The following is a 13,619-nucleotide window of genomic DNA, read 5'->3' on the forward strand; positions in this document are numbered from 1 at the left end:
TAGTTTACCTGCATATTCTTAAAAAGGTTTGGGAGGACCCCACCACTAAAAACTCTTGATGCGCCATGTTTGGATAAAAGGAATAAATGGTTGGCATCTTACTTGCTTGGTGAGGTCCACCCGAAGTGCATGGTCCACATTAGATGACGTGAGCCTAGGGTTCTCCTCTGTTTGCTGAGTGACTAATTGCCACCCGTGTTTCCTTAGAACCTGGGCGCTTCTGTGCTGGCTGGGGTGGCCGTGATGATCTTCATGGTGCCCTTCAATGCTGTGATGGCTATGAAGACCAAGACCTACCAGGTAGGATGTCCATTTCCATGATGCTGAGCCCTGAGCCCTGGCCTGGGATGGGCAGCCTCATTAGGTGCCATGATACAGGGACACTGCTTCTTTGACTGGTGTGGCCTTGGAGTTTCTGCAAGTTTTCCAAAGGGCAGCCATAGTCAGTGCCCTAGAGTTGGTCTGAGCTGGAAGGCAGAAACTCTATCATAGTGGCTGGGGCCTGCCTCCCTGCCTCCCTCGCTTCCTGCTACTTCCTTTTCATATTGATGTACATTTAGGAGTAGAGTAAGGGGGCGGTGAGCCTGGGGTCCAGGTGTGGAGCATTTGCTGAAGAGAAAAGACCTAGGTTCTAGCACCCCAATCCAGAAAGAAAATTAGTAACAACTTTACCTCTTTTTCTCATATTGGTAACTTATTTTTTAAAATGATTTTTTATTTTGTGTGCATTGGTATTTTGCCTGCATGTATCTTTGTGTGAAGGTGTTGGATCCTGTTAGAGGCAGCCATGTGGGTATTGGGAATTGACCCTGGGTCCTCTGGAAGGGTAGCCCATGCTCTTGAATGGTGAGCTGTCTCTCCAGCCACCCTTTGGTTTCTAATATGTGTAATGCTGACTCTCATTTTATGAGATACTTTGTTTCTTTTAAAGTGTTTTAACATAGTAAGTGCTTTTTTATTATAAAAAAATTTAAGCTGCACAAGACTGTAGGTTAGAAGGAATGGAGTCATCTGGGCATGGTGGCTCACGCCTGTAATCCCAGCACTTGGGAGGCAGAGGCAGGCAGATCTCGGTGTGAGTTCCGAGGATAGCCTGGTCTACCAAGCAAGTCCAGGACAGCCAAGGCTACACTTGTGAACCCACACTGATGTGGATCCTTGTAGTACTTTCTTCTTCCTTCCTTCCTTGTCCTGTCCTTGTAAACCATACTGGCCTCCCTTTTAGTCTCCCTGCCTCAAACTGTGAGGATTACAGGCTTGCACCACTGTGCCGGCCTTTACCTCTAGAACTTTCCACATATAATATTTAGCTCTAACCAATTGTATAATTAGACTTTTGATGAAATAATGTGCTTTTTTTCTTTTAAGTTTTAAAAGTTCTTTTTTCCTCCTTTTATTGAAAATAGATTTTTTTTCTCATGTAACATATTCTCCCTCTACCCCTTCCAATTCCTCCCCACTTCCCCTCTGATTGGATCTAGTCCCTTTCTGCGTCTTATTAGAAAACAAAACAGGCTTCTAAAGGAAAATATAATATAATATAATATAATATAATATAATATAATATAATATAATATAATAATGTGTATGAAAGATAAAACAGTTAACACATTGGAATTAGAAAAAAACAGAAGGAAAAGAGCCCAAGAGAAGACACCAGAGACAGAGACTTACTGTTTGCATACTTAGGAATCCCCAAAAAAACTGAACTGGTGATATTTTTGCCATGTACTTTTATCCAGTAGACATTTGTGACAGCAGGTTTTTCCTTTGACCCCATGCCTACTGCTCTTCCTGTATGGACCATGTGGCCTTCACACCCACATTCTTCATCTCCCACGTTTCTCTGTCTCATCGTCGGGTGTTTGCTTTGTGCTGTCCTTGGCTGCAGTGATGGGTTCCATGTTGTCTGACTATGATGGGGAGGGGCGGCGGCAGCCTGAGGTTGATGTCATGGTGCAGGCCAGCCAACAGGTTTGGGATATGCAGCTTTGTGTCCTGGAATAAGTAGGCTTCTGTGAATGGCTTACCTCTAAAAATGCTCCTCTCTGTTTTTTGTTTTCAGGTTTAGTTGCATATCGCTCCCCTATCTGTGACCCAGGGGTGACCATGACACTGGCCTGCCTGAGCATGGCATGGCTATGTATGAAATGCTTAGAAAACTGTCTGCCAGGGTGATGTGCCAGATGGTTTTAAAGTATTTAACAACTGTATGTCTTTGTCATGGGTGGTCAGAACCAGTGCCAGCCAGTCCTGGCATGTTTCAGATTTTTTTGTTCTTTTTGTTTTTCTTTTTTCTTGAGACAGAGTTTCTCTGTGTAGCCTTGGCTGTTCTGGACTCACTTTATAGATCAGGCTGGCCTCAAACTCATAGAGATCCGCCTGCCTCTGCCTCCTAAGTGCTGGGATTAAAGGCATGTGCCACCACTGCCCAGCACGTTTCAGTATTTTAATGACCAGAGAGTGGCTGGAAACCAGTTGTGAGAAAAAGAAAAATCATAGTGCCAGACCAGCACTTAGGGAGATGAGGCAGGAGGAGTTTGGGTTCAAGGCCAGCCTGGGCTTACAGAGTAAAACCCATGAAGAAGAGAGCTAGAGGCGGGCAATGAACAGGAAGGAGAGAGGGGGGAGAAGAAGGAAAGGGAGGGAAAAGGAAAAGAGGAATGAATTATTTTCCCGTTTGCATCAGTGGCATAAGGTGACATTCCATTTCCTGAATGCCTCAGGGGCTTGTCTCACTCACCTCCATCCCTTAGCTCTGAGCTGGTTTCAGTGTGTATAGTGGCTGAGTCTTTTGCCATGGTCTTGAGCTGACACCATGCCTCATGGTGTCCAGGACCAGCTCTTGTGCCCTCTGGAGGAGTTGTAGGTGTCCCTAGGGCCAAGGTTGCTGATCTCCCTCCCCCTGCAGGTGGCACATATGAAGAGCAAAGACAACAGAATCAAGCTGATGAACGAGATCCTCAATGGGATCAAAGTACTCAAGTTGTATGCCTGGGAGCTGGCCTTCCGGGACAAGGTTCTGAGCATCAGGCAGGAGGAGCTGAAGGTGCTAAAGAAATCTGCCTACCTGGCGGCTATTGGCACATTCACCTGGGTCTGCACACCTTTCCTGGTGAGTTGGGGCAGTGATTGTCATTTGGGGATTTTTGTTATGTTTTCTTCAGTTTTTAAACCTAAATATTTGTAAAAATTTAAAAATCAAACATGTATTTGTGTGTGTGTGTGTGTGTGTGTGTGTGTGTGTAAGTTATGAGTGCTGTGGCACACATGCAGAGGTCAGAGGACAACCAGGGATTGAACTCAGCTTGTCAGTTTTGGCAACAAGTGCCTTTGTCATTGAGCCCTCACCTAAATATTTTTCAGGGCTGGGGTTTAGCTCAGTGGTACAGCATTTGCTAAAGTATGATGTTCTGGTTTCTAGCCCCATCACTACAAAGCTAACCAGAGAGACGTAAGATTGCCTTTTGAGCAAGGCCTTCCAATCACTCCTCTCCAAGGCCTCTTTATTGCACCCTTGGCAGCTCCATGTGGCCAGTGCAGCAGCTGTCCGTTACAGAATGCAGACGTGTGCTTTCAGCTTCCTTCATTGAGAAAGTCTCATAAGAAAGTATGGCAGGGCTAGGGTGATGGCTCAGCATTGGAAGACTTGCCTTACAAGAATGAGGACCTGTGCCCACTCTCCAGCACCTATGTTCAACAACAGAGCCAGGAGTGGTGGAGAGGCAGAGACAGGAAGATTCCTGGGCATCCTGGCCAGCCAATCTAGCCTACTTGGCTGAGTTCAGGCCAGTGACAGAAAAAACAGCATGGATCGTGCCTAAAGAGTGGCAGCTGATGTTGTCCTCCGGCCTCTGCATGCACATACATACACATGCACACACAGATGGATGTTAACATGTTCATGCACACAGTGTTAGCTGCTGCCATAGCTGATTGACTTCAGGGGACCAGTGCCTTCTTGTTACTGACTGATTGCAAGCTGTGGCTTGTCGGTGGCCTAAGATCATGTGTCCAGTGGCGCTGCCATATACGTTCTACAATTACAGTTTTGTTTATTGCCTGTATCTGAAGTGTCAGCTCTGGGAGGGAGTCTGTGGACAGCCTGTCCTTGTTCCTCAGAGGGTCCATGGCTAGCACTTAGTACCCTGCGGTTCATTGTAATGACCAGATCACATAGGAAGTTTTAAAGTGTGGACATATGCCGTCCCTCATGTCTCTGCTGTGACAAGTCCTTTGCTCCAGTGAGACTGTTCCAGTCCCAGGGATCTGATGCCCTCTCTAGCCCCTGTGGACACTCGTACATTCGGCACATGCGCAGAGAAACACAGATAAAAAATAAGACAAATCTATAAAATAGTTTTATGTATTCTAGTAGATTTGAACTATCTGTAGCTTGACATGCTTCATGCCCTGGATTTGATTTTTAACTCTTAAAAAAAAAGTGTGTTCTGAAATGGGCAAGTCACCCATCCTTCCTCACCCTGTCAGCTGGCTGTTGCTCAGAGTCCATAACCCGCCTTGCCACAAAAATACCTTGGCACAGTAATTAAAGGCACTGAAGATGTCCTCATTGTTGAGAATTAGGTGTGTGGCAGATGGGCTTGGGTGACAAAGCTTACCTGAGCTGTGTTCCAACTGAGAATAATATGGGCCTGAAACACTATTTTATAATAACCCTTGATAGAACCTGCACTTTCTAGGCTGTTACTGAATGTGTAAAGATGTTTTTCCCTTGTCTCCATTCTGAAGCCAGAACTACTGGAGAGAAGGATCCCAGACCTCTGAGCTTGCCCCTCCCTGCCCCCCCCCCTCGGTTTCTGTCTGAATTGGGTATATGTTGCTTTTTTAATTGCTTGATGAAAACCTCTTGACAGAGACAGCTTAATGGAGGATGGCTTGGCTTTGACTCAGAGACCAGTCCACTGTGCTGCCTAGGGTGGTGTGGGTGTGTAGTGCATCTAGGGTGGTGTGGGTGTGTTGTGCATCTAGGATGGTGTGGGTGTGTAGTGCATCGAGACCTTTCGGCATGGCTGTTTCCCGTCTTGGTGGATCAGGAAGCAAGGTCAGGTTATAACCTGCAGGGCCTGCCTTGGAGGCCAGGATCTGTCAGCTGGGCCTGGTGTCCCAGAGGTTCTACATTCTCCCCAGTCAGTGGTACAAGCTAGAGAGCAGGTATCTCAACACTTGAGCCTCTGGAGGGATTTCACCCTGAAACCACACTAGCAGGAAAGGCTGAAAATGCTGGACTCCCAGGACAGTCTTCTGCGCCTTTTGTCAAGAAACAGTTGAGGCCAGTTGTCAGCAGGGACGTGGGCACTGTAAAGGTGCCCAGCCTCTGCCTACATTTGGAGAAAATATGTGGTCTGTGCTGCCTTTCTGCTGGCCGGTTCCTGGCACAAAAACGAGGCAGAGGGACAGACCCAGATTTAGGGTGCACTGACCAGGTTGGGTTCTGTAGCTATGATCTGACAGCCAGCAGGAATAAACTTGTCTTATAAGGCGAATGTAAGTGTTTGTCTGAGGAACAAAATCATGTCCAGGGAACAGAATTGGGTGAAAGGCTCTCTGCCTTTTTTCCCGGAGCCTCTCTGCCACTTCTCCAAGGCACTGTTCACTATGGGTCATTCTACTGACAGTGGTCTAAAAGTCTCTTTGGAACTGCTGGCTAGTTAGTGATGGGCAGAACAGGAAGCAAGTCTCCTTGCTGGTTGCATCAGACCCAGGCTTCCAGGAGGACGGAGTCCTTGGCTGCATGGCTCAAGGGACCTGGCTAAGAGTGTAAGGTGGAATAAACTCAGCCTCCTTGGTGGTCATGTAGCATTTGCACCCAGCATTTGGCTTGACTGTCCTCATAGGTGTGTCAGCTCCGTGTCACGTATGGGGAGCCAACCTACCTGAGGAGCAGAGCCCACACTGGCCACAGATGACGTGCTTGTTCTGGGTGAATAGGTTCTAGTTTCACCCCCCTTCTAGGGAAGATGAAGTGGCACGGATGTGCGTGGCAGCTGCACGGATGTGTGTGGCAGCCCCTGCTCAGGTTATGACCAGGGGAAAGCCTTCGCTGGCTCCTGGTCCAGGGCTACCGATCTGCCTTGTATATGCTTTTCCGAACTGTTTATTCTACTTGTGTCCCAGTGGACCCCCACGGGACCCTGTGGGTGCCCACGCACTACTTGGCAGCAGGGAGGCTCCCATCTGAGCATTAGAGAAAGGATGTGCAGACCCAGATTCAACAGGCACTTGTCCCCTCTTGAACCAAGCCACCCTCTGAGGGTTGTTCAGGACTCTTCTTTCTCCAGACAAAGGATGAAGTTGACATAACAAAGGGCTGTTGCTCAGAGAACCCTGACTTTGGAACATAACCAGCCTGTCATGTGCCATCTTCACTGCTGGGGCTTTCTGGCTTTTTTTTTGTGACTGGGTCTCTCATAGTCTACACTGGCCTTGACCTCCCTCTATAGCCAGGGATGACCGGGTATTTCTGACCCTTTTGGTTCCTTCTCCCCAGGTTGGGATGACAGATATGCACCACTTTACCTGGTTCATGCAGTGCTGGGGATGAGCTCAGAGCTTCTTGCATGCCAGGAGAGCCCTCTACCAATTAAGCTGTATTTTTGTACCATTCAAAATGGGCCCCACGGTCATCTGCATCTCCTGAATACTTACCACAGTGGTCAAGTGCTTGAAAATCTCCTGATGATCTGTCTTTCTGGTCTGTTCTTTATGATGCAGGAGTGCTGCCTCTGCCCTCCTGTCCCCTTCCCATTCCCTTTGGGCTTTGCCATTTTAAGCTCCATGGAGAGGGAGGTGTGACTTAAGTGAATCCTCACTCCCCTCCGGGGGTGGTGCAGCTGTGGCTCCATCACTTACCTCTTCGCCCTGTTTGCAGGTGGCCCTGTCAACCTTTGCTGTGTATGTGACTGTGGATGAGAAGAACATCCTAGATGCAGAGAAAGCCTTCGTGTCCTTAGCCCTGTTCAATATCTTGCGCTTCCCACTCAATATCCTGCCCATGGTCATCAGCAGCATTGTGCAGGTGCGTATCCCACAGAGGGGGCCAGGAAGGTAGCATAAGGGCTCTCAGAATTCTCCCATGGTCATTTTATCATGAAGACATAGGGGGCAGGGGGACAGTGGGAACCAGGAGTGGACATGGCACTGTTACCATCCTTCCATCATTAGCAACATTGTGTAGATGTGTGAGTGACAAGGAACAAGGAGTGGACATGTGTGTTCCAAGACATGGTGTTCACAGTGCCATTTGAGTAAGCTGTACCACTAATTTACTTGTGCAACCCTGAGCACACTCTTCCAAGTTGCTCATGCTGCTGTGTCCTGGAGGACTCAAGTAGGCTCTGTGCATGGATCCACTTGCTGATCCCAGCATGGCTCTTATGTCAGCAGTAAGGGGTCACCTGGTTCTACTCTGAGAAAGAAACACATTTTCTCCTTGACACAGAATGTCTGCCTTTGTAGCCTAGGTTGGCCTAGAATTCAGTTCTAGCCCAGATAAGAGGTATGGACATTAGAATAAGACTTGCCTTTTAATCTTGAAAAATCTTTCTGGAATATTCTGTTTCTCTGGTCTCTCTTAGCTGGTGTTTAAAACAAAAACAAAAACAAAAACCCACAGGTCTTGGCCTACTTTAATTTCATATTCTGCTAATGGGTCCTGATCCGCTCTTTGAAAACTCTGAGGACTTTTCTCTCCCTCTTCCTGTTTTCATCCCTCTCTCCTGGTTTCTTCATTCTTTCTTTGCTGAAGAATTTTTAATCAAACCCAGACCCTTTGCCCCTGTGCATTGCAGTGTGAATTGTCTTTCCATAATTCGGACTCAGAACCCAGTAATTTGCTGAAGTCAAGCTCAGTCTGCCAGTGCAGAGGTGGCTGCCTTCCAAAGTCCATTGCGTGAAGAAATCATTTATTAATTTCTGTGGACATCAGGTTTTATTCAAAGGCTGGTTGGTACCTGGCACCAGGCACAGGGTGGCAGGTGGCCCAGGTCCTACCATGGTGACACATCCTGTGCTTCTTCTGCAGGCAAGTGTCTCCCTCAAGCGTCTCAGGATTTTTCTGTCTCATGAGGAGCTGGAGCCAGACAGTATTGAACGGTGGTCAATCAAGGATGGTGAGTACCTTATCTTGGGCTCCTCAGGGCCTGACTGCCCAGCTTGCCTACAAGACCCAGGGTCCACCCTCTGCAGAGGGCCAGAAAGGGGTTTTCCTGTTGTCTAGTGCCCCTCGCTCCTGCAGTGTGAGAGACACCTTGGGCTTTTCAGCCCAGGCCTTGGTTCTGTCCTGGGTGAGGGATAGCCTGTGTCTGTGCACTCAGCTTCATTTTCCTCCTCCGGATCATGGGGGTAAATGTGCTTTTCATTGGACATTTTTAATTGCTTGATTTATTTACTGCTAGGGATCAAACACAGGACTTCATAAATGCTTTACTTTTGAGCTGCAGCCACAGCTTCCATTTTACTCTTTGAGACAGGGTCTAAGTTGCTCAGGCTGGCCAAACTTGGGATCTTCAGCCTCCTTGAGTAGCTGGGAGTTCAGAGCTTGTGCCCCCAGGCCAAGCCAGGGATCCTATGGATTTTTATCACTGGGTTTATTTCACAGACTTTCTTTCTGAGTGACCCCTGAGCTAGGGTCTTGTTTGGGAGTTTCTAGGCATTTTACAGCCACTGTAAGAGGCAGTGGTGAGCCTTTTCTGGCATGTGTGTTTCATTCAAATACACCCAGTATAGCATGGTGTGTGGAGCAGGAGCCAGGGTCAGCAAACTTACCTGAGACCCTCAGCAGGAAAGTCCTTGGCTGAGGTTTTCTGAGCACCTGTTCTGCTGCCAGCCTTTGTCCCCAGGCTTCTGTGTGCATGTGTGGGACTGCAGTTGTCCAGTGTGGTGCTGTAGGAGCCACAGATCTGGCTCACAGGAGTAGAGAGGTCCAGAGACACTGTCCAGCTGGGAAGTGGTAGCATTGGGGTTCAAATCCTTACCCTCTGGCTCCGAGCCCAGTAAACACAGCTGAAGACCGAGCCTGGCTATTGGTGATGAAGTGTGTATAGTGCCAGGAGCCTCGTGGGCTGTTGTAGGACATCAGAGGTGTGAGTTACAGGGGTGCTGTTGTGTGAGGGTAGTAGCTGGTCCCCACTGTCCTTAGCAGGTTATTACACTGGGTGCCCCTTGGGGTTCACAGTTACTGTTGAGGACAGCCTTACTTATAACTATGGCCATTGAGCAGTGTCCCTGGTCTCTCCCCACTACATCTCAGTAGCCATCCCAGTGTGACAACCAAAGTTGTCTCGAGGAACTTCCAGGAGTCCCTTAGGAAGACAGTTGTTCCTTTTTGAGAACTACAGCCCAAGTTGTTGCTGGAACTTTCCTCCATGGTTTCCTATTGTCCGAGGCTCTCTAAAGCCAACTTGGCAGCCATTTGGAGCTCCCGCAGCCAACCTGTACACAGTTCTGTGCTAGTGCCACTGAGCCAGGACCAGCCCTCCTATTGCCGAGGTGTCCTGCTCCACTAAAGCTCAATTTGCTGGTGCTCTGTTACTGCGGCTGCTTCTGGCCAATTCTTGACGTGGCTCCCAGCTTGCTCTTTTGTGAGGGTGCATGCAGATCCTGCTTAGCATGCACCTTTGTTTGAACTCTACCACAGTGAGACACAAGCCCTTTCCTTTTAGGGGAGCTGTGGCTAGTTTGATTTAAGTCCTCTTGATGTTGATTTTCGGCCTATAACACCTTGGAAGTGTTTCTGGCAGCTTTCAAGGTGGCTGCTAATAAAGGGACTTTAAAAAAAAAATCTAGAGACAGAAGCAAAAGGAAAACAGCGGGAGACAAATGGAGCAGGGCAGGATCCTCAGGGGTCTGGACCTTACAATGTGGGCTTTGGTTCCTCCACCCCACCCTCTCCTGCAGCATTTTCTGCTCTCTAACAGTCTCCTGGTAGACTTTGTTTTCCGTTGATTGTCACTGAAGTTACAGTACGACAGACCTGCTGGGCAGAGTGGAGTGGCTAAGGGAGGGGAATAGAAAGGGAGGATGTCTTAGGATCCAAGAGTTGAGGGGTTAAGACCCTAGCTTTTTTTTTTTTTTTTGCTTCATGTTACATTTCACAACCATTATGTTAAATGTTTTCTTTTCTACAGAAACAGGGTCCTTTACATTACAACTGTAATTATTTACTGCTAGATGTTTCAAATTACAGACTAGTATTCACTGGAACCTGTAGATGGTGATGTCTTAAGGTTTTCTGAATTCCCACCTAAGGTATACCAGGCCCTCTCTCCTAGGACCACACTTGCAGGGGAAGGGGAGGGAGAGGAAATCACAGATCAAGTTCTTAAGATTGTTTCACTCAGTCCAATGCTATGGAGTACAAGAAAACAGATGCTCCACAGCCAGATACGAAGGAGGAAGAAGAGAAGGACAAGAGTGAGGAAGAGGAAGAAGAAGAAAAGCTTGAAGAGAAACAGAAGAGTGATGCTGAAGAAGATGGTGGCACTGGCAGTCATGATGAAGAAGATAGGAAGCCTCAAGCAGAGGAGGAAGACCCTAGCTTTAAACTAGAGGGCAGCTTAGGGCATGGGGCCTGATGAGGGATGAAATTTACACGAGGGTCCTTGAGCTCGGCTCATGCTCAGCCCTCCCAGCCTGAGACAGAGGACGGCACCCCTAAGCACTGAGTAAGGAGTGCGTGTCCTGAGCCTCTGTGTGCTTACCTGTCACCCTGCATGACTCCTCACACCTTGTCCTTGCTGTCTTCCAGGTGAAGGGGTGAGCAGTGTCATGATGAAGAATGCGACGTTCACGTGGGCCAGGGGTGAACCTCCCACGCTGAGTGGGTAAGCCTAGAGGTGAACACACATGGCCTACACTGATAGTGGGCTCTGAACATTCTCCACCTCTGTGACCCTGGTTTTTTCTGCGCCTCAGTTTCCCCATCTAAAAAGGTCTAATCACAACTGCCTGGTGGTTGGGAGGAGCAGCTCATAAGGTGCCTGGTATAGGTGCCCCTGCTGACTGTGACAGGCAAGCATGCTCCTGGGCCACAAGGGGGAAGTGAGAAGATTTGTTTTTAGATGAAGCATGATCCAGGGCCTCAGGAGGTGTTTCCGTCTGAGCCAGTCCCAATGGCTGGCGGCCCAGGTGTGCTGGTGTCTAGGCTGGGTCCCTGTCTTAGTGATGGGGTTCTTCCATGGGTATCCGCCCACACGGCCCTTATTGCTTATCTGCCTATAGCATGCTCCCTGTCCCTGCTCCCTGGACACCTCTTCATGTGCCTCTCATTCACTGTGACTGGACTTGCTTGCTGATCCAACCTCCTTAAGGAATCCAAAACACAGGGCCAGTGGGACTTTTTTTGGAGCCAAATTTGTGATTTGTGCCCCTAAATAATTGTTTCCTGACGTGGGAGCTTGCTTGCTGTATGTATCAAGCACTGTACGGACTTCAGAGAAAGGAGTTGCTCCCTTTCTGCTTCCACTAGGCATTCAAGGTACAAGATCTTCCTTAGGGCTAACATAAATCCTTCCTGTTCCATCTGTGACGCCCCTGTCCTTCCTGGCCAATATGCCCTCGGACATGCTTCTGGCACTCAGCTTCCTAGTCCTGTCGCCTGCATCTTGGAATATCCAACCTTTTATGTTTACCCTTTGACTCCTCTTAGCCTGTAAGAATATTCTGGTCTCCCCTGAAAGAAGGGAGGGGCTGCCTGTCTGGGTGTCCTGCACAGGGTGGTCCCATGCCCCTTCCACTCACAGTGCAGCACAAAAGTCTCAACAGCACTGGGAAGTTCAGGAGCTGGAGAGGTGACTCAAGACCTGAACCCATGTGACAAAAGCTAGGCATGGTGACACCATATAACCCCAGCTCTGGGAAAGCAGAAATAGGTGGCTCAGTAGCCTGCTTAGTAAGTTCTAAGCCAGTGATAGACCGTGTCTTTGAAAAAACAAGGTGGATGGTACCTGAGAAATGACATTGAGTTAGCCCCCTACCCTGCACTCATGTGTGCGTATACAGAACAATCAATCAGTTGATCTGTGCGGTTAGCTGCCTTTGAAACCAGTGCCCAGGGACTGGAAAGGCTCCTGTGTGGGGGTCTGGGATACCTATGGCTTGGACATGGAGGCCAGTGTGCAGAGCTGTCAGCTGCAGGAGCAGCTATGACACGCATGATAACACGCTAGTGTGGCCATAACACTTACAGCTCTTTTTTTATTTTTTATTTTTTTATTTTATTTTATTTTTTTGAGACAGAGCCTTACCATGTAGTCTTAAATAGCTTGGAACTCATGTAGACCAGGCTGGCTTCAGACTTGTAGGGATAGGCCAGTCTCTGCTTGCTGAGCTGTGGGATTAAAGTTGTGTGCCACCACTTCTATTTGCTAGCAGACCATTTCAAAGTCGAGTATGGTTGGTATACACCCGTAGTCTCAGCCCTTGGGAGACAGAGGCAGGAGGATTAGGAGTTGTGGGTCAACCTTGCTTACCTAGTGACTTGACAGCCAGCCTGGGCTATGAGACCTTACCTGGGGTAGGGGATTTCTGGGGAGAGGGCTCAGTCAGTCAAGTGCTTGCTGTGCAAGATGAGGACCTGGGTTCCATCAACAGGGCCATGTTTAAAGAAAACAGCATTAGCTGGGTATAGAAGTGTGTGCTTGAGATCCCAGCACTGTGGAGACAGGAGGATTCCTGGACTTGCTGGCTAACCATCCTAGTGTACTTGACAAGCTCCAGGCTGGTGACAAACCTGGTCTCAAAAAAGTACAAGGCAGACAGAGCCAGAGGAACAGTGTTGCCCTCTGTCTGTCACAAGTACACACATGTGCACACACAAACATACTGGTCTCCTGAACCTTTTTCTAGGCCTGGCCTGTTTCCTTGGTCTTGTACCCTCTGGATTTTCTTAACCAGTCCCAGGTGCCTGAGGATTTGAGTTTGCCTGGAGGTGGTGTGTCACTGGGGACACTGCTGTGGACCCAGTGAGGAGAATATCCTCATCAGCTTTCCTGGGTGACTCTGCTGGCCAGGCTTTGTGATGCATTTACATGGGGCCCTTTAGGCCAGGGCCTACCTTGTTGCATAGCCTTGGAAGTCTCCAGGCACTGAACAGTACAGAGAGCATTTGCCACCTGAGCAGGGAGGGCGTAGGGCCCCGTGCCATCAGCCTCCACCTGAGCAGGGAGGGCATAGGGCCCCGTGCCATCAGCCTTCTCATTGTGTCCTTGCAGCATCAGCTTCTCCATCCCTGAAGGAGCCCTTGTGGCCGTCGTGGGCCAAGTAGGCTGCGGAAAGTCATCTCTGCTGTCAGCCCTGTTGGCTGAGATGGACAAGGTGGAGGGACACGTGGCTCTCAAGGTAGGATGGGGGCCAGGATGGGGAGAGATGGTCTGGCCAGAAGGCTCAAACTGTTCAAGGAAGCAGCCCTCTCCTTCTGCCATCCCTCATGCTCTCTGCTCGTCTGGGAAGGCGGGGCTGCTCCTTGCTTCACCCCACTTCCTTGTCTAGCGTGGTGTCTGGTAGCTGCTCAGTAAACAGGCTGTGATGCTCTGATGAGCTGTGGAGGAGAGGGAATTCATGGCTCCAGCCTTCTGGTTTTGCCTTACTTCACTTCACGT

General features: G+C 48.9%; 1 protein-coding gene across 2 annotated transcripts in view; it reads left to right on the plus strand.

Moving 5' to 3' along the window:
* The window catches only part of ABCC1 (ATP binding cassette subfamily C member 1 (ABCC1 blood group)), a 99,850-nt gene that overhangs the window by 56,700 nt on the left and 29,531 nt on the right, over positions 1 to 13,619 (plus strand). For both annotated transcript variants that reach the window (XM_084761261.1, XM_084761262.1), the window contains exons 11-16: positions 208 to 300; positions 2,912 to 3,115; positions 6,893 to 7,039; positions 8,045 to 8,132; positions 10,769 to 10,844; positions 13,233 to 13,359. In XM_084761261.1, the coding sequence (XP_084617387.1) occupies positions 208 to 300; positions 2,912 to 3,115; positions 6,893 to 7,039; positions 8,045 to 8,132; positions 10,769 to 10,844; positions 13,233 to 13,359 (735 nt within the window). The remainder of the gene's footprint in view (positions 1 to 207; positions 301 to 2,911; positions 3,116 to 6,892; positions 7,040 to 8,044; positions 8,133 to 10,768; positions 10,845 to 13,232; positions 13,360 to 13,619) is intronic.

This window comes from Acomys minous, assembly GCF_964271855.1.
Source record: "Acomys minous genome assembly, chromosome: 16".
Lineage (NCBI taxonomy): Eukaryota > Metazoa > Chordata > Mammalia > Rodentia > Muridae > Acomys > Acomys minous.